This window comes from Mytilus galloprovincialis, chromosome 4 (genome assembly GCF_965363235.1).
Source record: "Mytilus galloprovincialis chromosome 4, xbMytGall1.hap1.1, whole genome shotgun sequence".
Classification (NCBI taxonomy): Eukaryota; Metazoa; Mollusca; class Bivalvia; order Mytilida; family Mytilidae; genus Mytilus; species Mytilus galloprovincialis.
Window position 1 is genome coordinate 30226214 of NC_134841.1, and position 23378 is coordinate 30249591.

Genomic DNA, 23378 nt, shown 5'->3' on the forward strand with positions numbered 1-23378 from the left:
TCAAATGCCGCTTCAAATGCATTGGTCGTTAACAAAAAGGGGGGATCGAGTCAAATTCCCGGATCCTCTACTGGCGTTTAATAGACAGAAACACAAGGGATATATAGTTGGATCCTGAAAAAAAAGTTTACGTTTCCGCAAATAAATCAGTACTTATCAAATATATCTTGATATGAGTTCAGAAGTCAGTTCTGGCAGAATATTTGTAGCCAACACGTCGTACAAAGTCCACAGTAGTACAAAGTAATGCCAATTGGCGGAAACGTAAAACGCCGAATCAAAGATATTTTTCTTTTGCAACATTATGATAGTATCAATTCATTGATACCCTACTTTTGATACAGTTTTTGGCCGTCTTAATACTTGAATACACGTTTTTTTTTTTCTCAAATCAACTTTGGAAGACATTATGTCAGAGATTTATAATAAGTGTTATATACTCTGGTATTGAAAACAGGAATTAATCTATAAATAAAACTGGTTCACAAAAAATAAAGCAGATATTCATTTCCTCTATCCAAATGGGTTGAGAAACGAACCAGGCAGCTTTAACAGACTGTTTAGTATACCGCACTGTCTATTTATAAGAAGACAAATGGTTTTGACCAATGATATGACCATTTTGCTTTTAAAGATGTATTTTGAAAGGCCAATATATCTATAGCACCAAAATAAAGTAAACTATGTGTATTTTAATCTATCTTCAGTAAGGTGTCGTACACTTTTTTTTGGGGTTAAACTAGATCTCTTCTTCCATATCACTTGCCTTAAATTCTAGATAGATCTCATTTCTAGTAATTCCCATTTAAGGTAATATTTGATTGAGAAAGCGAGTATGTGCACTCACAGCTCGTGTTCGACAATGACTAATTCAAGAACGTCTTATGTTTATGAGTAAATTCTTTGTTAAAAGTTATTGAATTAAAACTATATCACGATCTTTCATTTTTACCTTTCTTCGATACGTCACGTCACACCTGAAATCACAATGATCAATATGATCAATCTATAAATAAACACTTTGTATATATATCTCAGGTAAATACAACATTCAAGTGCATATAATATTAATGCTGAAGGCTTGAAAAAGGAAGTAAACAAACTAAACATGGATCGTCCAGAACCTGGTAGTGTTGAAGATTTAGCCACATTAGCCAAATTGGATGACAATATTTTGCTGGATGAGTTGAGAGTCAGATATAATAAAAACCTAATATATGTAAGTATACCTAATTCACGTAGAGAAACAATACAGCTAGTTAACACATGTATGGAGAGACACATATATATGCTTTCCCAATGACGTTGTCAATAGTGCTTCGTCTGGTCTAGATTGCTTAGAAAAAATATGCGTTTTCCTTAAAATTTCTTTGCCGTAAGTCTAGAATTCGAACCAAGAACCACGCCTATCTATATATTTCACTGTTTTGATGTTACTGAAATCCTATCTGTGTTTAAGGTTTCAAGTTTCTTTATAAGATTTAATTTACTGAGATACTTTATAATCATAAATATTTAGTTTGTGTCGCATTATGTACCTGTATGTTCATCTGACAGTTTCCATTTATTCACTCTTTGTTTAAAACCGGTTTTAGCGTTAATTTTTACTTATATACCTGAACTGACCATGACATGCAATATCAAGTGTACGGATGAATAGATAGGTGGCTGTTTAAAGTCATAAGAAACGAGTGACCGGTGAAAAATAATGTTCTTCCAATTCTTGAACCAATGCATACAAACATCATAAACTTAGTTTTTCTGTGCACGAATTTATCATTTTTTTCGTGTGAATTTCGTACAATCGTCAATTTTTTTTTCAATCGGTCAGTGTTGTTGTCAAAATATGGCAGGTAATTAAAGTTCGTGTTTTGAAGCCGAAGTTTAACGATTGTAACCTGTTTGTCAACAATCGACAAAAAATCAACAAAAAAGCATTATTTTTTTTTATTTGAGGTTTCTTATGACTTTAACGTCCAGTGGCTTGATTAGATTCATATTCAGGTCGACAACATATATGTGAAATGGAATGTTAACCCTTAAATTTATTATTAACACGAGGACTGTGTCTAAGAGACAACAACCCGACCAAGGAGCAGTAATCCATCAATGGGTCTTAAACACAGCGAGAAATCCCGCACCCGGCGTCGGGCTTCAGCTGGCCCAGGCCCCTTACCCTGATTTGTACTAGGACGACATGTGACCCGAGCCGACCAGTCTTTGCTCTTACTCCTTATTGGCGCATGCTTAGTGGAGACGCAGCAAATACCAGTTTTCAGGTATTGGGTTGAGCCAGTCGGAGTTCGAACCCACGACCTACCGCACTGAAGTTGAGCACGCTACCACGGCGAGATCACAGGTGGTCCAAAGTGAAATATTCAACATTTTCATAGAATATATTATGATGTTCTTCCTTGTATGCTCACTACAGACTCACTACAGTGTTTACTATTTGAAAACTATATATATATGATATGGGATAGGGTGTGTGTCTAGGAGCATAGCTTAATTAGTTATAGGTAGATGTGATATGAGTGCCAATGCGACAACTCTCCATCCAAGTCACAATTTAAAAAAGTAAACCATTATAGGTCAAGGTACAACCTTCAACACGGAGCATAGGATCACACCGAACAGCAAGCTATAAAGGGCCCCAACCGTTACAAGTGTAAAACCATTCAAACTGCGTGAAAACCAACAGTCTAATCTATATAAAAACGAGAAACGAGAAACACTTATGGACCACATAAACAGACGACAACCACTTCAACATCAGATTACTGAGTCTGAATTTAAAAAAAAACAACACTTTGAAACAAAAATAATGATTTGATAACAAAAAATAAAAATAAAATACCCAAATTTTATATCGTTATCTATTTTAACATGTAAAGGAGATAAACTGATATCCGGGTATAACGCACACTGTTTGAACAAACGTGAGTTTACGATAAATAGTATTGGAAAGCAGGTGTTTCGATCTGTTATCTAATATCAACAATTTATTTAAGTTGACTTATTGCATAACTTGCGGTACATATCAGATCTCATTGCCAAGTGGGACAGCGTGAGCAGCGCGATCAGTTGACCAACGTCGGACCGCTCGACGTTTTTTAATAGTTTAGAAAAAAAGGATTGGGAAAAATGGACCATTTAAACCTAACTTGATCACAATCACGTTGGCTAGGTTTAGTTCTTCAGTCTTTTCTAAACTTCACAACTGTTGGTCAACTGCCTCATCGAATGTTTGACAGAGAACAAATAGAGATACATGTATTCCAATATAGAGTAAAGATAGTTTTAAATGTTTGACTTTTATTTTCTATAACTACGTATTCCTCATTATTTACCGAGTCCAGAAAATAATAGTCAAATTTTGTTTCTTAAAAATACCCAACGTTGAATTTCGAGAAGATCGGCGAATCTTCTTTTTTACATATTTATAATCAACAATACGTATAAGCTTAAGAAAGCTTTTAATACAACCAACCTGTACAAAAAGGGTTAAAGGTGATCTCAAATGTGTTAGTTATTTTTGTAGTGACTTTTAATTTAAATACCGAGAGTAAAATTAGTTACAACTTTTTCATGTGTCAGATTGTAGTGCTCTTATTTCATTGACAAAATAGTCGAAAACCAAATGATCCACATCTCTAGGGCAAAAACAATTCAAAGCACGAGAGAAAAACGACACATCTACTTAAAAAAAAATTACAGACGTTAAATCCAGTGCCACGTAAAAAAAAATGTTATACGACGGAATTCCTGTCAGTCTTCATTGTGCTGTACTATTTCAAGCTGCATTGGAAATTCGTGCCCTTCATTCTACTTCGCAAATTTTATTAATTTATTGTTATTTTGTTGACTGTGTAATAGAATATTAAAATTAAGAAAATCACAACCCCTTTTATCGGAATGTGTTAAGGATGGAACAAATTTAATATTTTTTTCCCAAAATGTAAATGATTGCAATTTTTAATTAAAATCATATACTTCGACAGCGATATATAGACGAAAATCTCATAATTACGATTTTACTCATTGTAAATCTTAAAACTTTAAAGTGTGACATTAGACAAAATAAACTTCAATATTCAATTGTTGTCAAAATTATAACATTTTTAATTCATCCCAAGAAAATATCTTGCATTTATTTCTTCTTCAGCTACACTGAAAACCATCAACTTACTGATGTTTACTTTTCGGCACATGCCTGGTAAATGTTTCCAAATTTATTACGTATAGATTAACATTATTTTTTACACTTATATAATTATTACTATTTGTTTGGTCACATATTTTTTATATTATCAATTTACATATTTTTTAAAATTTTTTTTATTATACATTTTTTAATTCAGTCTTTTGATATTTCGTTTGTTTTCATCCTATAATTTAAGATAATGATTACCTGTTTATTTCATGTGTTAATAAATACGAAGGAGCACATCATGAGTATGACCTTAAATATTTTTGTATTTGTGGTATTAGTTATGTCTGAGGATAATATGTCCAGTCTTTAATGGTTTGGCAAAACAAAGAAAATGTGTAGCTGTCTCTTTCACATTGAAATTGTCTGTATGAGTCTTTATACCATGGGTGGATCTTGTCGTAGACTGTCTCTGGTGTTATTAGTTGTGAGATGGGATCAATCAATGGCAATATTTCAGTATTTTACCATTTTTTTTAAACATTATTAGTCTTGATCTAAGCCGGCGTTCTCTAGTGGCTGATCCAGCCATTTTGAAAAGGAGGGGGTCCCGACCCAGGATAAAGGGGTTCCAACTATATGTCCCCATTCAAATGCATTGATCGTCAAAAAAAGGGGTCTCTTACAGTTTGTAAATTCACGATGTCTAACATTTTAGACTGTTGGTGTTGTGGTGTCTGCTATGTTCACACCTTGCGTCTGTACTTTTTATATTGAATGTGTAATCATTTGTATATGAGTTCCAAAGAGTATAACTTTTTTTAATTTGGGTCTTATAAGGGTTTGATATGGTTTTTCTTTATTTGTTTGTTTGACTCTTTTTTCTCAATTAATAATCATATTTTTCTATATATATATAGCCAGTATGAGTTTTTTTTTTCTTTCTGGAGCATGGATTTTTATTTAAAATTACTTGATATTGTTTTTATACATTGAATTTCCCTTTTTATTTCAGTATAGCTTGTTTTTCATGTTTATCCGCTTTTTTAGTCGGTTAACTTATTTACCCAAGGTTATTCTGATTTATTACAAATGCTTCTTGGTGGAATAAGCTTCTTAACATGCTTAAGGTATTTGGACATAGGTTTTAAAAGTGTTCCGTAGTTCATCTCGTTTTATTTTGATTATTTATCACATGTTGTTTTCACTCTTTATAATGCAAAACTGAAGGTAAAAAGTTCTCCGTTGAATGACACGTGTAACAGTTTTTGTAGAAATATCTCTTCTGAAAAGATTGTGTAATAGGAGATTTTGAATAAAAAAAATTAACAAACTCATGTACATTTCAAAACGCCGATGATAAAAGTGCACTCGAATCGTCACCAATACGGAATTACCTACACGGTGTCTTGTGGAGGCATTTAGAATTTTTACTAAAATGAAATAGAGGAACAGACTGGAGCCAGTTATTAGCGAACCATCTGTGATTTGGTACAGCCTAAGATACAATTTTGTTTTTGTTATTTGCACTTAGGATTTGATTTACTATTTTGATACCATATTGCACATACTTATTCACAACTGCACAACCAGTCTGATACGATAAAAAAAAATGACTATCAAATTACTTAAATTACCTAAAAACTTATATATATTAGATTTTTTATATCTGCTCTTTCACAAATATTGTAAAAACTGCATAACATGTTCATAGTTTTTCCTAGAAATATACTACATAGGATAACAATCCACAAAAAAAAATCACTGTTATATTTTCACTTTATTTTTTTTTCTAAGCACCAATGCAATGTTACGTAATGTTACTACAAATTTCTTTCTTTTAAATTGTAAATAAGCCATGCATGCAATGGCACGTAATAGTCAAAGTTGTAACTGAGTGTGGAAATATGAAGATAGATATAGAATGAAATTCAAAACAGTGTGGCTGTGGCCATTGATTGACACATTAAATTCATCCATTGACTGGGATAATTTAGGTGAACGTTTGTATGTAACGACTACTGCTCACTATTTACTTTTTAAAGACACTTAAACTATGGGGTCACCAAAGGTTCTCAACACCTTAATAAAGTAATTCGAAAAATTAATCAGAAATAACACGATGTTTTGATTTATATCAATTATATAAATCAAAACATAAAGGTTATTCCTGATTAATTTTTCGATTTTTTTTTATAATTAAAGGCGTTAAGAAACCTTTGGTGACCCCACAGTTTAAATGTCTAATGTAGGTACGTCATGAACAGTGGTCGTTACAAACAAACGTTCACATAAATTGTCCCAGTCAATGGATGAATTTAATGTGTCAATCAATGGCCACAGCCACACTGTTTTGAATTTCATTCTACTGTTCCAGAATTAACCTATGGGCGTGTTGGCACAGGACCTAGCTATAGACATTCTGAAAATAGTTTAAAAATATGGACAATTTTGTTTATAAAATACATGGACACTATTTTATTTCCATTGTCCATATTTTATAACTAGTCTTGAAGCATTGTTAGAATGTCTAGTGCCTGTGTTGTTGAGCATGTTTGGGAAAAAAATTTAAAAAAGGGATATGGACCATAATTTGGTATTCGGCCTTTGGTTTCTTTTTGTATCCTTTTTTATAAGTTCTAAAACTTTAACTTTTATTCTGTGGGTTGTGTTGGTGTTAGAATAGTATTAATGGAACAATTGAGTTTTTCAAGAAGAAATTAATACATTTTGATTCACCGTTTACGTGACAGGAAACCAAACAGGAAACCAATCTTTATTTTCTTTATTTTGCACAATATATTTCAAAAGACATAAATGAACACCATTACTAGTGTTACTTGCTTCATGTTAATATTTAAAATCTATTTTCAATGTTAAATTAAAGTTTTTTTTAAACGCGACAGGAAACCATAAGAAACCGAAAGCATTTTTTTAGTTTTATTTTATTGCAAAATCTGCTTAAAATAATCTGAACAGTATACTTTTTCTTAAAATCCATCTTGAATGTAGCAGTATTATAAAACTCCTAAATATGTGCTTGTTTTGAAAACAATTAGTACAATTTATTCAGAAATTTCCATATTTTCTTCATTGATACAGGATACCATAATCGTTGTATCTTGATGTTTTAGCCAAAAAAATGTATTTATATTTGGTTTTGAAATTCCAGTTATATACAATTTATTCCAAATCATTGGCAATGTAAAATTCTTTAAATCCAGTAAAGAAAAAAACTTTTAACTTGGAATTAAAATCTTTAAAATAGGCACCATGTGATATTTGTGACCTGTACACCATCTACATGGTTTCCACATTTTAACCTACTTTAGTGGGCTAAAATCAATAAAGTACTTCCTTTCAGTCATGCATGGTAAAAGTTTACTTCTCCTTTGACAAGTTTATTGCGTTTCTGAAAAGTGTTTGCAGAACATGAATAAAAAAAAATAATTAAAAATTGTGACAAAGATACCAACTTTATACATTCCAAGTGTAACGGTATATTAACATGTATTTTTTATTAAATTATCTTTATTCACCTAAAATATCCAGTAATATTTACTGCTGAAGCAAAATGAATCCAACGAGCATCGGCACAATGATAAGAGACGTAATGTCGATTGAATTTTCCAAGGACCCTTTACATCGTTATCCGGAAACGAAGTGTGTTATAACGTCTGTCAAATCTGAAATCGATTTTGTCAAGTCATTGGGCATTTATTTTCACACAAGATCGTATGTAACATTATGCACATAGGAAAAATAATAGACCCCCAGCGCAATCTTTTTGAAAATTGTATTTTCCTTTTTTAAACAAGACGAAACAAGTCTACAGATTATGTTTGCTTAACATCCCGTTGGAAACAAAAACAATGTTTCGACCTAGTATTTCATATATCCGGCCGTAAGGGCGTGATCACATGTTAGTCACATGTTTCATGTATGACCGGAAGTGATTAGAACTTAACGACAAAAACAATTTCAATAAGAAAAAGGAAATAACTGGACTTATGTTTCGTGTGAAATGTAACGCATAACGATAACGTCATTTTCCAACTTAATTATTACGAAGAACAAAACTAGAATGTAAATCATCTCTGATTTACCTGTTTGAACATCTCGCGAGAGTTCATATTTGCATATTGTTATAAAGAATTCTATTACAACAAAGCAGATTACATCATCTAAAATTTGTGTTACGAAATCGGACACCAAAGTAACGCTAGTGTTCTTACACCTGCTACAGAAATACTAATAGTTCTCAGCATTTTCTTCTGACTATTCTTATTGGTCGATGTTCTTTATTATTTGAAAGCAACAGTTACAAATTTGCCGGTGACGATTATCTATAAATCAGTCAGCGTTATGCACTTCGGAAGCGAAAAGTAACGCGAGAAACGACACAAAAATACGGTCGTATAATCTTTGAAATTTGTTAATTTCAATTTTTTTTTTCTAGGGAAGAGTAGCATACACTTGTATGTTGATAAAAATAAAGGCATCTTGAGATGTAGTTACAACTTTTCTTACAGTAATACACATTTTTATCACTTTTCTATCGTTATAGGAAACGATCCCAATAGCAAATTATGGTCCATATCCCTTAAATAAGGGACTGTTTCAAAGTTATTTTGCTGTTGTAGAAAAAACAAACTTTTTGAGGGTTCAATGTTCCAAACCTTTTGCCAAATTCGATACACAAAAGAACAACATTGTTTCTAGGGTCATTTTCATCACTCTAGATGAAGGGAAGCATGACAAGCAATGCATATGTTCATTTAGAAGTCATAAACATCCCTGACAATGAAAACCCCCAAAAAACAATTACGCCTACGATTTGAAAGAATTGTGGACATTTTTTCACAGGTATTTGTTACAAAAGATTGAATAGACTCGAGCTCCATCCCCTTACCATCCCATAAAACAAGTGCCTGTGCTCTTGCAGAATGTTATGAATGGTACAAAAATCATACTTGAAAATCACATCAACATATATACAAATGATATATATATATATATATGTGAGTATCTCAAATAACAGTAAAAGTTAACAATTTACTTCATACACTAAATTAGAATTATGATCACTATCTGAGAAAGTACAAAATATTCCCAACTCGCCATCTGGCTAACAATGTGGAGACAATCCACCAAAATTGGAACTACAGACCAATTATGAGTTACTCTGGTTAACAAAGGCCGAAGGGTCAACAGATGTAAATGGTTGACATCCATAAAACAACTCTTACTGTACTGATGTATTAACATTATTGTAAAATCTGAAGTGCAGAGGACAATGTATTAATGTTAATGCTGCTAGATGTTTTACATCATATATGCAACTGAAAGGGTTACAACCAGTAACCCCAATAATGGATCCTAGTTTAACAGGTGTATTTTTTAAGACTTCAATTGTTTGGGTATGTCTAATATTTTTGAAAACCCATTGGTGGCCTTCAGCTGTTTTCTACTCTTTGGTCGGATTGTTGTCTCTTTGACACATTCCCAATTTTCATTCTCGATTTTATGTATTGCAAAAAGGATTATTTTTTGAAAGAAGTATATTAAGAAGAATTGTAACTCTGCTTCATTTATATATATATATATATATATATATACAACTCGTCTAAACATCAACCCAACAATGTTAGATCTGTAAATTTGCTTTCGCAAATTTTTGGTTCTTCCCTCGCCGGGATTCGAACCCATGCTACTGTGATATCGTGACACCAAATCGCCTGCACTGCAGACGTCCCGCTAGACCACACGACCACCTGGGCTCTCAAAAAAAGAGCTTTCGCTGGCCGTGTGTTACCTTTCCACGTCAGTTTTAATCTAGCGGCGTACTACAGTACATGATATATAAGGCATGAAGATGTTATTGTTACAGATCAGCTTAATTATCTATAGTAAAGGATCCTACAAATTAATGTAATATACAGTCACAGAAAATAATTATATATATTAAGGCCTATATTAATATATTGTTTGTTTCCTCAATCCTGACCCTGCCAAGCCAGGTGTGGGTAGGTAGCTAGGTAGAGAAATAATTTTATATTTTTCAAAAAGCTGTAACAATATTGGTCGATCCGGCAAACCTGCAAATCAGAATTGAATAAAATAATATTTGAATAGAATCAGAAAACTGTCATAGATTTGTCCAAAGATAAAAATCAGATTCAACAATACCTTCATTTATGAAATCACAAATTTTTTTTTAAATGATTTTATTGGTTTTAAAAAAATATTCTTTAATTAAATCATTAGGACATTTTACATTATGTTGTCATTAAATGTTCACCAAATTATTGCATTTAAAAAGTCGCTGATTTTTAGAGCCAATATTATGAGTTAGTGAACCATTTAAATGTTGCAGTTTATTAATTTAGATCAAAAATATCTCATAAAAATTGACTTAATTTTAAAAAATATTTACATTTTAAAATGAATTATAAGAGATGTTTTATGGTAGGTATCTTTTTTTTTTGCAGATATTTATATGTTGGTAACATATTTATTGTAGTAATATATGTATTTACATTTTAAAATTAATCAAAAGAGATGTTTTATGGTAGGAATATTTTCTTTTTGCAGACATATGTTGGTGACATTTTAATTGCAGTTAATCCATTCAGAGACCTTGATATATATGGAACTGAGGTAAGACACGTCACATCATACAGACAGAAAATATAGAGACTCTAGTTGTTCAATTATATTGGGGGCCTAATGGTGGCCAAGTGGTCTAAGTAGATCTACTAATACTGTAATCACTAACCAGTCAACACTCAGCTCTAATCTTAATTGACTAGGATTGTCAGTTTTCCTATTGAAAGTCTTGGTTTTTTTTAGGGCTCTCCAGCTTCCTCCACCAATAAAAACTGGCTGCCAAGAAATAGCCCAAAAGTGGTGTTAAAACACCAACAATCAATCAATCAATCAATTATATTGGAAGTATTTAAGTAAAAAGACATCTACAAAATGTAAATTATGTAAAAGATGAAAGTACTTGTTTCTTATACAGAAACTCTTGTTTTAAGACATATAAAATATTTGCATACATTTTTGTACCTACCAACTGTCACCATTTGCGGGGGATTTCCCCCATGGAGACTTCCATATGGAAATTTTGAAAGAGCAATTTTGTCCACAATTTTAGACCAAACATTAAATTTATAATGACTATAGGCTTGTAAAAGTATGAAGAAACCAAATGTATTTAAAGGCCCCCTTGAAGGATTTGTAGGACTATAAAAGCCATCTTGCCCGTAAAGCCCCCATGGGCATTTTAAAAAGTTGTCAGGTATGTATTTGTTTACTGTAAATGAATGCTGGATAATAATAAGTTCCAGTAGTCTTCTTAAAAATGAACAATTCATATATACTTTATTCATAGTGAACATACTTTAATGCACTTAAAATATTTAAAACAACAAAAAATGCAAACTTGGAAATAAAGTAGAATAACACCAAAATTATATTCACCCTTTTGAGTTAAATACATTTTATATTAGACTCAGGATATATGTCAAAGAAAAATGAAGAGTAAACAAACAAGGCAGTTTTATATGTAATCTGGTATCAAATTCTGTTACTTTTTTTAAAAGGAAGTGCCAGTTTTACTTCAGGACTACACACATGTCACAAAGCTGCAAAGCTGTAACTTTTGGCAGAATTGAACAATTAAAGATGAAAGTAATCTCAAGATCCTAATTTAAAATGTAAAGTTAAATTCACTATACTATTTTGTAGGAAAGTCAGAAGTACTACCTAGAGAAGAAGAGTTCAAACCCTCCTCATATATTTGCAATATCTGATGCAGCGTATCAATGTATAACAGGCTATGGAGGACGAACACCAACCAATCAGTGCATACTTATCAGGTAATGGTCATGAAAATTCATATGGACATTAGTTTAAACATATTTATTTATATTGGATTGGGAAACAAGTTATTGCAACTTATATTAATCCCTTTCCACTCTCTCTTAACAATGGCCAGCCATTTATCAACCCTTTCCAACGGACTATCATCATTTCTTAAGACTGTACTCGCAAATGGTGTTAATGGAGAGCCGAAAATTCAGTCACTGAAATTTTCTCCATATGGACATTGGTGACAGAACGCCAATGAATAAGTGTATGCTTATCAGGTCATGCACATGAATATTCATTTGGACATTGGTGTCAAAACACCAAGCAATCAGTGTATACTTGTCAGGTAATAGTCATGAATATTCATATGGTTACAAAACACTAATAAAGCACTTGTCCGATTCAAGGGCAGTACATAATAATGTTATAGAAGTGAACTGTGCGTGTATGTCTTTTTTTTTTTTTTAATGTTTATCTATTGGGTGTATTTAATTGTGGTATTAAAAAAATAAATCACAATGTAAATACTTGACTGAAATTATTTAAATGGTCAAAAATTAGGTGTATATATAAATAAATATATTATTCAAGCATAGTCTGTCTGAAAGAGTTTATTATATAAGTCCATTATTAGTTACACAGTAATGCCCTCATATTTGGCTGTTGGCAAATTTACCTTTTGTCCTTTTATCCTAATATGTTTTCTGTATGGATAAAAGGTGGTGTTTAATCAGTCTCAATTGAGGTTATGTAATACAAAAAAGGTAAACATGCATGAACAATTGTAAATTTAAGGTGATGTTTATTATTTTTTTGTATACATGCATGAACGCTGCATTTGTATTTGCATGTTTTAAATTTTGTTAAAATATTTTTACTGCTTAATTCAAGAAACCATCTGTATGTTGAAATGTCTCAATAGACATCTTAAGAGGTTTACATGTTATGAAGATGATGACTCCTAGATGTCTTTGATGGATGTCTGCCCCTCCCCTCTTTTCTCTGAACCTTATAGATTATAGGTTGTCATTTATATTCAATAGTGTCAGCAATATACCAGTTAATTGTTTCTTGTATCAACATCAAATTTTATACTATAGCCATAAAGAGGGGATGACTGCTATTTAATAATAGGATTACATTTAATAACCTTGCAGCTATTATCATGCAGGGGCGGTTCCAGCCATTTTAAAAAGGGGGGGTTCCCAACCCAGGACAAAGGGGGGGGGGGGGGGTTTCCAACTATATGTCCCTATTCAAATGCATTGATCGTCCAAAAAAAGGAAAAAAGGGGTGTTCCAAGTTCCAACCACCGGAACCCCCCCCCTTGGATCCCCCAATGTCATGATTATAGCTGCTATACCCTACACTTGCATAACTATCTATGTTGAATGATGTACTTCCTTAAACTAGTCTATCAAATTTGATCAACCAATGTCATTTTGAATTCTGTAGAGAGCATGAAGATTTGGGGCCATCTAGTTCTATACAGTTAGGCTAGCTAATTGTTCAGAAGTCCAAATCTATGTAGCATCTATGAAATTGAACACACTCCAGATATCAAGTATTGGATTTGTAGATTTTTAGTTTTTTTACCAATATAGTGAAGGGTATTGTAAAACTTATTTTAAGTTGAATATCTAGGTTTGATTGTTTTTTACCAATCTGTTTTACTTAGGAAAAAGATTGATGATTGATGGTATTGAATGCTCTTAGGAAAAAGATAAAATTTATAATTTGATTAATATTTTATTAAATGTCCATTTTTGATTGATTTTAACCATTATATTTGATAATTTGCTAAATGTTAAGTTATTAAGCCCCATTTATGGGCATTATTTTTTTCAGTGTGTGTGCGTGCGTCCGTTCGTATGTCCTGCTTCGGGTTAAAGTTTTTGGTAAAGGTAGTTTTTGATGAAATTGAAGTCACATCAACTTGAAACTTATTACACATGCTACCTATTATATGATATTTTAATTTGAATGCAAAGTTAAGAGTTTTACCCCAATTTTTTCGGTCCACTGAACATAGAAAATGATAGTGCAAGTGGGGCATCTGTGAACTATGGACACATTTTCGTTTTGAAATTTAGTTTACTGTCGATTCATCTTTATGTATTTTTTAACTTATCTTAAACTTTTATCTTCCAGTGGAGAGAGTGGAGCAGGCAAAACTGAAAGTACAAAATTAATAATAAAACAGTTAATAGAACTATGTCGAAGCAATACACAGCTAGAACAACAGATTCTTCAGGTCAATCCACTGTTGGAAGCTTTTGGAAATGCTCAAACTTCTATGAACAACAATTCCAGCAGATTTGGAAAATATATACAGTTAGCATTCAGGAATGGCCATGGTATGTTTTCCATTTCTCTCAATTTGTGCTTATGGCTATCTGAGTTAAGAATTAAAAAAAAAACAAACATGTCTATTTACAAATGTTTAAACAGAAATTTATTTCTACAATCAGGAAAATATTGTTTAGGTTGCAGTATTTCAAAGCTTTCAAATTCTTTTAATGTAAGCCCTAGCCTCATTTTGATTTTTGCAATCCTAAATATCAAAGAAGGTTGGTTTTAATTTTCCTTAAATGCAAAGCTGTTTTGAACAAAATTACAAGTAATCAAGAGATGCTAATCTCACATTCATTTGCCAATATTAGCCTGTTGCATCTGCTTCAAAAAGTGAACATCTCAAGCAAATGTCACACATGTACATACATTGCTTATAATGATTAATTTAATGTGAAAATGTTCTCCTCTGTTGAATATAGTGATTGGAGCAAAAATATCGGAATATCTGCTAGAAAGGTCTCGGTTAGTCAGACAAAACCCTGGAGAAGAAAATTTCCATATATTTTACTACATGTTTGCTGGTTTAACAACAGAATACCAACAAAGATTTCACCTACAGAAACCAGAAAATTACAGGTAGCTATATAGTTGCATTTGTGTCACAAGACAAATTATCAGAGTTTTCAAGTACATGTGTGGTTCCAACTAAAAGAGTTACACATGTTGTTCATTTTACAGGAATTATCTTTCTTTTACTTTATTTGCAAATGTATTTGTGAGCACTTTTGAATTTCCTTAACAGTAGAATAGGCTGGAATTCTTGGAAAGCACAAATATTCTTCTTCTACACGATTATCTCCATCCACTTTTGGATAACCTCCATATAAAGTATGTAAAATAGGTATTTTCAGATTCCATGTTCCATTGTATAATAAAATGTTTTTTTTTTAATAGAACACTATATCAGCACAAAATAAAAAAAATATAGTAATAAAATGGTACACAACTTCATTGCATGATACAGAAGATACAAAGACTTAAACAATGATGGAGCATATTAAAATGACTGTTACATGACTCATTTTGAAAAGCTGTATGAAAAGACCAAGTAGTTCTGGTTATTAGCAAAACACTTTTAATAAATAAACTGGCTGAAAGAGAGAATCAGAAGGTTGGATACCTGAAGAATAAATCATACAAAAAATATAGAAGTACATGTATACACAATTATGCTAGAGAGGAATAGCTAGAACAGTTAAAAATTCTGTTTTACAATATGCCAATATAGAATGCAGCTAATTTATGAAACTCTATTCAATGATGTCTTTTATTTGTAGATATTTATCAAATGGTGCATCTTGTTTAAAAAATGAAAAGAAAAGTTTGAAAGGAAACTATGAAGACCTGAGAAACTCATTAGATTTGGTTGGATTTACTGATGAAGTAAGTTGCATGTCTGTGTGGCAGCTTTCATTTGACCATTGCCTCATAGTAATTGGTCATTGGTCAATCTTAAGTTTTTTTGTTTTTGTCAGTTTTTCAGATACCATAAACAATAGGTCAACTATATGTATAAACTACCGGTATGTATGAAATGATTGTAAGGTGTATCTGACCTTGACCTCATTTCATGTTTTTTTTTGTAATGTTAAGAATGTACTTAGGTGAGGTTTTGGAATTTGTGTCAGATGTTCAGACTCCTTGGTGTTTTTCCATACAATATATATTAAAGGTAAAATATTTTGCCCCATAGCACCTATTCATCTTTTAATATAAGACTTAATAGCTCATAAAAGGTCATTTGACAAAATTTTAGCAGATTCTTGATTTTCTTTCTTTTGATTTGAAACCCAAATAATACCTATGTAAATATAGATTAAAGGTTTAGTCAACCTTTTCCCGCCATATTTTAAAAATCAAATATCTCGAAAAGGAGCTCCATGACCTATCAGTATTTTTAGTTTATTCTGTTCCTTAACTTATACTCTTCAAGCTAGTAGTATCAATTTTAAATTCTTGATTTATTTAATTTTTCATAGACTTTCAACATAAATTCAATCATAATCAGTACAGCAGATGAGAATTTCAGCATGTGCATTCTTTTAATTCTACAGGCCATTGATAAAGAAATTGTTGTATGTTTTAGGAACAAGAGAATATGTTTAACATGATAGCCGCTGTACTTAACCTTGGTAATGTACAATTTGGTATGGATGATGATGAAGCATCTTTTGTTGAAGATGACAATTCTTTTATTAAAGTTGCCTCTGTAAGTATAAAGTGACTGTTTATTAGTTTAAACGTAAGAATAAAAACTAGCATGAACCTTGAAATGAAAAAAAATGCTGATTTTTTTTTTTTTTTTGTGTTTGTTCTCTAACTTAAGTGTGCCTCAACCAAATGTTATGAAAATAATACACAATGCTTATTATTAATTCAAAACTCCAATCAAGTTCAAATGTAGGTAGTTTCATTTTTACAGTTCTTAAGTTATGTCCTTTTATAATGTTATATGCAACCAGGGGCATCATCTGTGTCAATATTTAAGAAATGTATGAAAAAAGTGGGGTTCTAGATGTCTAAGCTGCTTACCCCTACCACAAAACATTTGAAGAAGCATCTATGTATGAAAAATCTATAAAGTCACTGGCTTTGTCAGTTTTCAACTAAGAATAAAACTATTCTATATTCTATAAAACTATGTTAAGTGTCAACCAGTGAAAGAATCAATAAAATCAAAAACAGTGTATTTAATCATGATTAATAATAAAAAAGGTAACTTATGATTCAATAAAGAAATAAATTTTATAGGCACTACTTGGAATCCCTACAGAGGAAGTGGCTGGTACATTAACCTCTATAGTGACCTATACAAGGGGTGAAGAGGTCAAAAGGAACTACACTCAACAACAAGCTCAAGGTATACTAGTTCTCTCTAATTAGTGTCCTTACATAAGCACATCATTACCATACCAGTCTTAAAGAAGTAATAGAAATTGATAGAAAAAAGTCACTTGATAATTTAAAGGGGCACTAGCTGTCAAATTCATGTTCACCGATTTGACTCAAATTCTCATATCTGATTCAGAACAATGCGAAACATTTATCCAAACTATCAAAATTCTCAAATTAACAATTTACAGGGCATAGGACCGATAATATGAAACTTCGTTTCATGTGTATTTTAGTCTAGACGCCATCTCATTAAATACTGAGTTGACCTCGAATGACCATATAATCGATGTAAACATAAATAAAGATATAAATAGATTAAACAACTCGAGCAATTGAATTTTTCTAGGTCTGAATAATTCATATTATAGATTAAACATATATGTTTATCATCGTTTATACCTATATTATTTTTTGGTGGATCGAATCAGTCAATTCACTTTCAATATTGACATTCTTTTCCTTTAAATATCTTTACACGCACAATTCATGCGTTATCCATCTTTAGCTAAGGGGTTAAATTGAAGTTCACATGATATGGATTCAATGAGGTCGAATTATTCACTTGCAATTGAATAATTCATCATCAATGTTTCTAAGCTTTTTTTGACAAAATTGAACCATACTGGCTGCTAAAAGCCAAGAATTATTTCATTTTTTAACTTTCGTTGATGATTGAAAAAAAAAATCATATTTTAGATTTTTTAGCTCACCTGGCCTAAAAGGCCAAGTGAGCTTTTCTCATCACTTGGCGTCCGGCGTCGTCGTACGTCGTCCGGCGTCGTTAACTTTTACAAAAATCTTCTCCTCTGAAACTACTGGGCCAAATCAAACTAAACTTGGCCACAATCATCATTGGGGTATTTAGTTTAAAAAATGTGTCCAGTGACCTGGCCAACCAACCAAGATGGCCGCCATGGCTAAAAATAGAACATAGGGGTAAAATGCAGTTTTTGGCTTATAACTCAAAAACCAAAGCATTTAGAGCAAATCTGACACCAGGTAAAATTGTTTATCAGGAAAGATCTATCTGTCCTGAAATTTTCAGATGAATCGGACAACCTGTTGTTGGGTTGCTGCCCCTAAATTGACAATTTTAAGGAAATTTTGCTGTTTTTGGTTATTATCTTGAATATTATAATAGATAGAGATAAACTGTAAACAGCAATAATGTTCAGCAAAGTAAGATCTACAAATAAGTCAACATGACCGAAATGGTCAGTTGACCCCTTTAGGAGTAATTGCCCTTTATAGTCAATTTTTAACAATTTTCATAAATTTTTGTAAATTTTTGTAAATTTGTAGAATATATTTTCCACTGTAATTACTGGGCCAAGTTCATTATAGATAGAGATAACTGTAGCAAGAAGAATGTCCAGTAAAGTAAGATCTACAAACACATCATGATCACCAAAACACAATTTTGTCATGAATTTATCTGTGTCCATTGTTTAATATGCACATAGACCAAGGTGAGCGACACAGGCTCTTGAGAGCTTCTAGTTAAATATCTCGTAGCTTGTGTCCCTTTTAAGCTTCAAGGAATTTCACCTAAAATGCTGAAGTCCGGTCTCTGAAGTTGTACAAGTTTCAAATATTTTCAGGGACCTGCTCCCACAATTCAAAGTTTGGTGTAAAATCTTTTAATAAAAAGTACGTCTTTATTTGAATCAGTTACGATAAATGTAACTGCAGGTAACTTGTTTAAAAATGTAGAAATACATGATTTACTTTTTAGCTGACCTGGCCTTGTAGTCATAAAACTTTCGAGCACGATTTTTGTACTCAGACTCGAGAATCAACCAATCAAATGCTTGATTTCATGTTTCGAGCATGATTTTTGTGCTCCGAGCACTGAGCAAAGTTTTATGACTTCAACCCCTGGCCCAAAGGGCCAAGTGAGCTTTTCCCATCACTTTGTGTCAAGCGTCCGTTGTCCGTCGTTGTTAACTTTTATAAAAAGCTTCTACTCTGAAACGACTTTGCCAAATTAAACCAAACTTGGCCACAATCATCATTGGGTTATTTAGTTAAAAAAATGTGTCTGGTGACCCGGCCAACCAACCAAGATGGCCTCCATGACTAAAAATAGAACATAGGGGTAAAATGCAGTTTTTGGCTTATAACTCAAAAACTAAAGCGTTTAGAGCAAATCTGACACCAGGTAAAATTGTTTATCAGGTCAAGATCTATCTGCCCTGAAATTTTTAGATGAATGGGACAACCTGTTGTTGGGTTGCTGCCCCTGAATTGGTAATTTTAAGGAAATTTTGCTGTTTTTGGTTATTATCTTGAATATTATTATAGATAGAGATAAACTGTAAACAGCAATAATGTTAAGCAAAGTAAGATTTACAAATAAGTCAACATGACCGAAATGGTCAGTTGACCCCTTTAGGAGTTATTGTCCTTTATAGTCAATTTTTAACCATTTTTCGTAAATCTTAGTTATCTTTTACAAAAATCTTCTCCTCTGAAACTACTTGGCCAAATTAATCCAAACTTGACCACAATCATCTTTGAGGTATGTAGTTTGAAAAATATGTCCAGTGACCCGGCCAACCAACCAAGATGGCCGCCACAGCTAAAAATAGAACATAGGGGTAAAATGCAGTTTTTGGCTTATAACTCAAAAACCAAAGCATTTAGAGCAAATCTGACATGGGGTGAAATTGTTTATCAGGTGAAGATCTATCTTCCCTGAAATTTTCAGATGAATCGAACAACCTGTTGTTGGGTTGCTGCCCCTGAATCGGTAATTTTAAAGAAAATTTTGCTGTTTTTGGTTATTATCTTGAATATTATTATAGATAGAGATCAACTGTAAACAGCAATAATGTCCAGCAAAGTAAGATTTAACGAATAAGTCAACATGACCGAAATGGTCAATTGGCCTGCTAAGGAGTTATTGTCCTTTATAGTCAATTTTTAACAATTTTCATAAAAGGAGTAGGTCCGGTAAGGGCCCATTTTGGCCTCAAATTTCAGGTTCATCTAATGAAAGGTTTTAGACACTTTTTAAACACTTAAGTGTCTATTTCATTTGATTTGATTAGTTTATATGACAGGTTTTAACTGATTTAGTCATTAAAAACGCTCCGATTCAAGCTTTAATATGAAAAAATTCTATCAAATATGCCAATAAACGTCACTTTTCAGATAGTTTTTGTCAAAAATCAAAGTGGCTGCCCTGTGTTCATCCTCAACCTTTATATATGTTATGTTTTATCATCAAATACAACTTACATTTCAATATTATGAATGAACACGAATGCGGCCACTTTCATTTAAGACGGAAACCGTCTAAAATCTAACTAAATGCTAAAATTGTTAAGATTTCAGTAATTTAGCATTACTTCATGATGCTAGTACCTGATATGTGTGCATTGTATTGTCAAAAACAGTCCATATGTATGTAGAAGAAGCATTCTACATTCCAATAAATAGCTAAAAGATTACATTTTCACAAGATTGTAAAACTGCTATATTTTGGGGCCAAAAAGTGGTCTTACTGAACTTACTCCTTTGTAAATTTTTATTAACATTTTCCACTGAAACTACTGGGCCAAGCTCATTATAGATAGAGATAATTGTAAGCAGCAAGACTGTTTAGTAAAGTAAGATGTACAAACACATCACCATCACCAAAACACAATTTTGTCATGAATCCCTCTTCTTCCTTTGTTTGATATTCAAATAGACCAAGGTGAGCGACACAGGCTCTTTAGAGCCTCTAGTTTTTTTATTTTTGATGTTTTAAAGCCACTTTTAAGCACTGCATTTAGGCTATTTCATGGCGGCTAGTTTTTATTGGTGGAGGAAGCTGGAGTGCCCCGAGAAAACCACCGACCTTTGATAGGAAAACTGACATACAAGGAGATGTTGTATTATTGCCAATGAGACAGTCATCCACTACAGACCAAGGACAAGGATTGGAACAATGATTGGTCACTGTGTTGTTCTCAATAATGAGCAAAACTCCTACAGCATACTTAAAAGTTATCGTCTAGCTCTTTTAGACACTAGTTATAATGGTTGTTTTCTCTACATTAAGTCCACCATTTGGCTTGTAGAGGCTTTAGTTTTTGCATACTTCACACATTTTATGGCTGTTTTTATAAGGATATTTATGACAATTGATTAAATGTATTTTTAACAGATATATTGGCTTCTATAAGTAATATTTCTAACATTACCTTTACAGACGCCAGAGATGCTATAGCTAAGGCTATCTACGGTAGAATGTTTGGTTGGATTGTAAACAAAATCAATCAGCTCTTAGCTCCACCAGAGTATACTGAGCAAGGAGACAGGAGAGAGATAGGTACTTATCACATGTACAACATGTTTAAAAATACCATTGAAATTTCTCTATCTCATTACAGGTCAGCAGATATAGTTCATCTTTCCAAAATCTGTCAAAATTGTAGTTTTTAGGGATTCTGGTATTTTAATTGAGTAAACCTTTGTAAATACATGAACATTTTCTTAAGTTACCTTAAAGAACTCATTTGAATCTATAGATGTTACTTTGATTCTTTGTACATTGTTGAAATTCACCTATAACCCAAAAATCTAAGAAATTAAATCCTTCTGTTAATACTGAATCCACTGTAGCTCAATAGAAAATAATATGTTTATCTTATATCAAATAATGAATTTTCAATGGTATTTTTAAATGTGATGTATGGAAAGACCATTTTTTTTTTCATGTTTTTGAGAAAAATCCTGTTTAATTCATATAAAATATTTTAATATGCGAGTTTAAATTATTGCGTTTACAACTCTGTCTCATCTTTTGCAATAATAAAACCCTTACAATTATTTCTGAATTTACAGTATTACAATCTGAAACTAAAATAACAAAAAAAAAAGAATTCCAAGGAAAATAAAAATAAAGGAAAGTCCTTATAATCAAATGGCAAAATCAAAAGCTGAAACATATCAAACAAATGGATAACAACTGTAATATTCTTGACTTGGTACACACATTTTATTATGCAGACAATGGTGGATTAAACCTGGTTTTATAGCTTAAGCTAAACCTCTCAGTTCTATGACAAAAGTAGAATAGTAGAATACCTTAAAATAAACAGTTGATTGTATCTCTTAATTGCAGGTATTTTAGATATCTTTGGATTTGAACATTTTGAAAAGAACAGTTTTGAACAAGCATGTATAAACCTTGCTAATGAACAGCTACAGTTCTTCTTTAACCAGGTGATTATTAATCATTTAACTATATTTTCTTTTGCTGATTTATAACAAAATCAAAATAAGAACTTTGAAATTCTTATTATCATTTTCATTTCTAGGTTAAAATAATGTATTATTCCATATAGATAAAACTTTAGTAGGATTTTCTATATGAATGGGATTTTGAATAAATATAAAGCATACTATCACCTGTGGAAAAAGTATATTCACCTTGCAAAACGTCCTGTGCTTTTACATGTATAATTTTGGTAAAAAAAGTTTGATGTACAATTGGTTTTGGTAAATAATTTCCATTGCATAAATTTCTTTCAGAATATGTAATAAAAAAATTACTGCCTTTTGTTTGGGTAAATATGTGGTTTAATTGACTTTAAAAGGGAAGTAAAATGATACTTGTATCTCTGTAGCATGTGTTTAGACTTGAGCAGGAAGAATATACCAAGGAAGGCATAGACTGGAAGGAAATCAAGTTTGTGGATAATCAGCCATTATTGGTTAGTATTATACAAGTTATTATATTAAATGTTTGTAATTGGTCAAATCCTATAAGCAATATTAAAATAAATAGGCTTTCATGACTGGCAAATTCTTGGAGTGAGTCAAGCAATTGTAATAATGTAATTTTACTTTCTTGCATCCAATAATTATAACAATAAGCTGGATTATTTTATCCTTGACTTTTTGTTTCAGTGATTTGATATTTCAGATATCAGTGGGTTACAGAAATAACAAACATAATGAGATTATCAATTGATTGGGATAATATTCCAACAGCAGTGTCGACAGGACATTGTTAAATCATCTCTTGAATGTTGCATGATAGGGAAGAAAGAGCTTAAATGCAATATACTAATGAACTTTGATTAAGTGATTTGAAAAAGTAAAATCA

At 31.9% G+C, this 23378-nt stretch overlaps 1 protein-coding gene across 3 annotated transcripts in view; it reads left to right on the top strand.

Moving 5' to 3' along the window:
• The first annotated feature begins 1025 nt into the window (after nt 1-1025).
• The window catches only part of LOC143071841 (myosin-IIIb-like), a 45382-nt gene continuing 23029 nt past the window's right edge, over nt 1026-23378 (top strand). For 2 of the 3 annotated variants that reach the window (XM_076246446.1, XM_076246447.1), the window contains exons 1-11: nt 1027-1219; nt 10745-10810; nt 11903-12033; nt 14177-14382; nt 14800-14956; nt 15658-15763; nt 16467-16589; nt 17132-17240; nt 21477-21596; nt 22392-22492; nt 22897-22983. In XM_076246446.1, the coding sequence (XP_076102561.1) occupies nt 1109-1219; nt 10745-10810; nt 11903-12033; nt 14177-14382; nt 14800-14956; nt 15658-15763; nt 16467-16589; nt 17132-17240; nt 21477-21596; nt 22392-22492; nt 22897-22983 (1317 nt within the window). In that variant the 5' untranslated portion in view covers nt 1027-1108. Of the gene's footprint in view, nt 1220-10744; nt 10811-11902; nt 12034-14176; nt 14383-14799; nt 14957-15657; nt 15764-16466; nt 16590-17131; nt 17241-21476; nt 21597-22391; nt 22493-22896; nt 22984-23378 lie in introns of all 3 variants that reach the window. The other variant, XM_076246448.1, reaches the window with a different exon arrangement.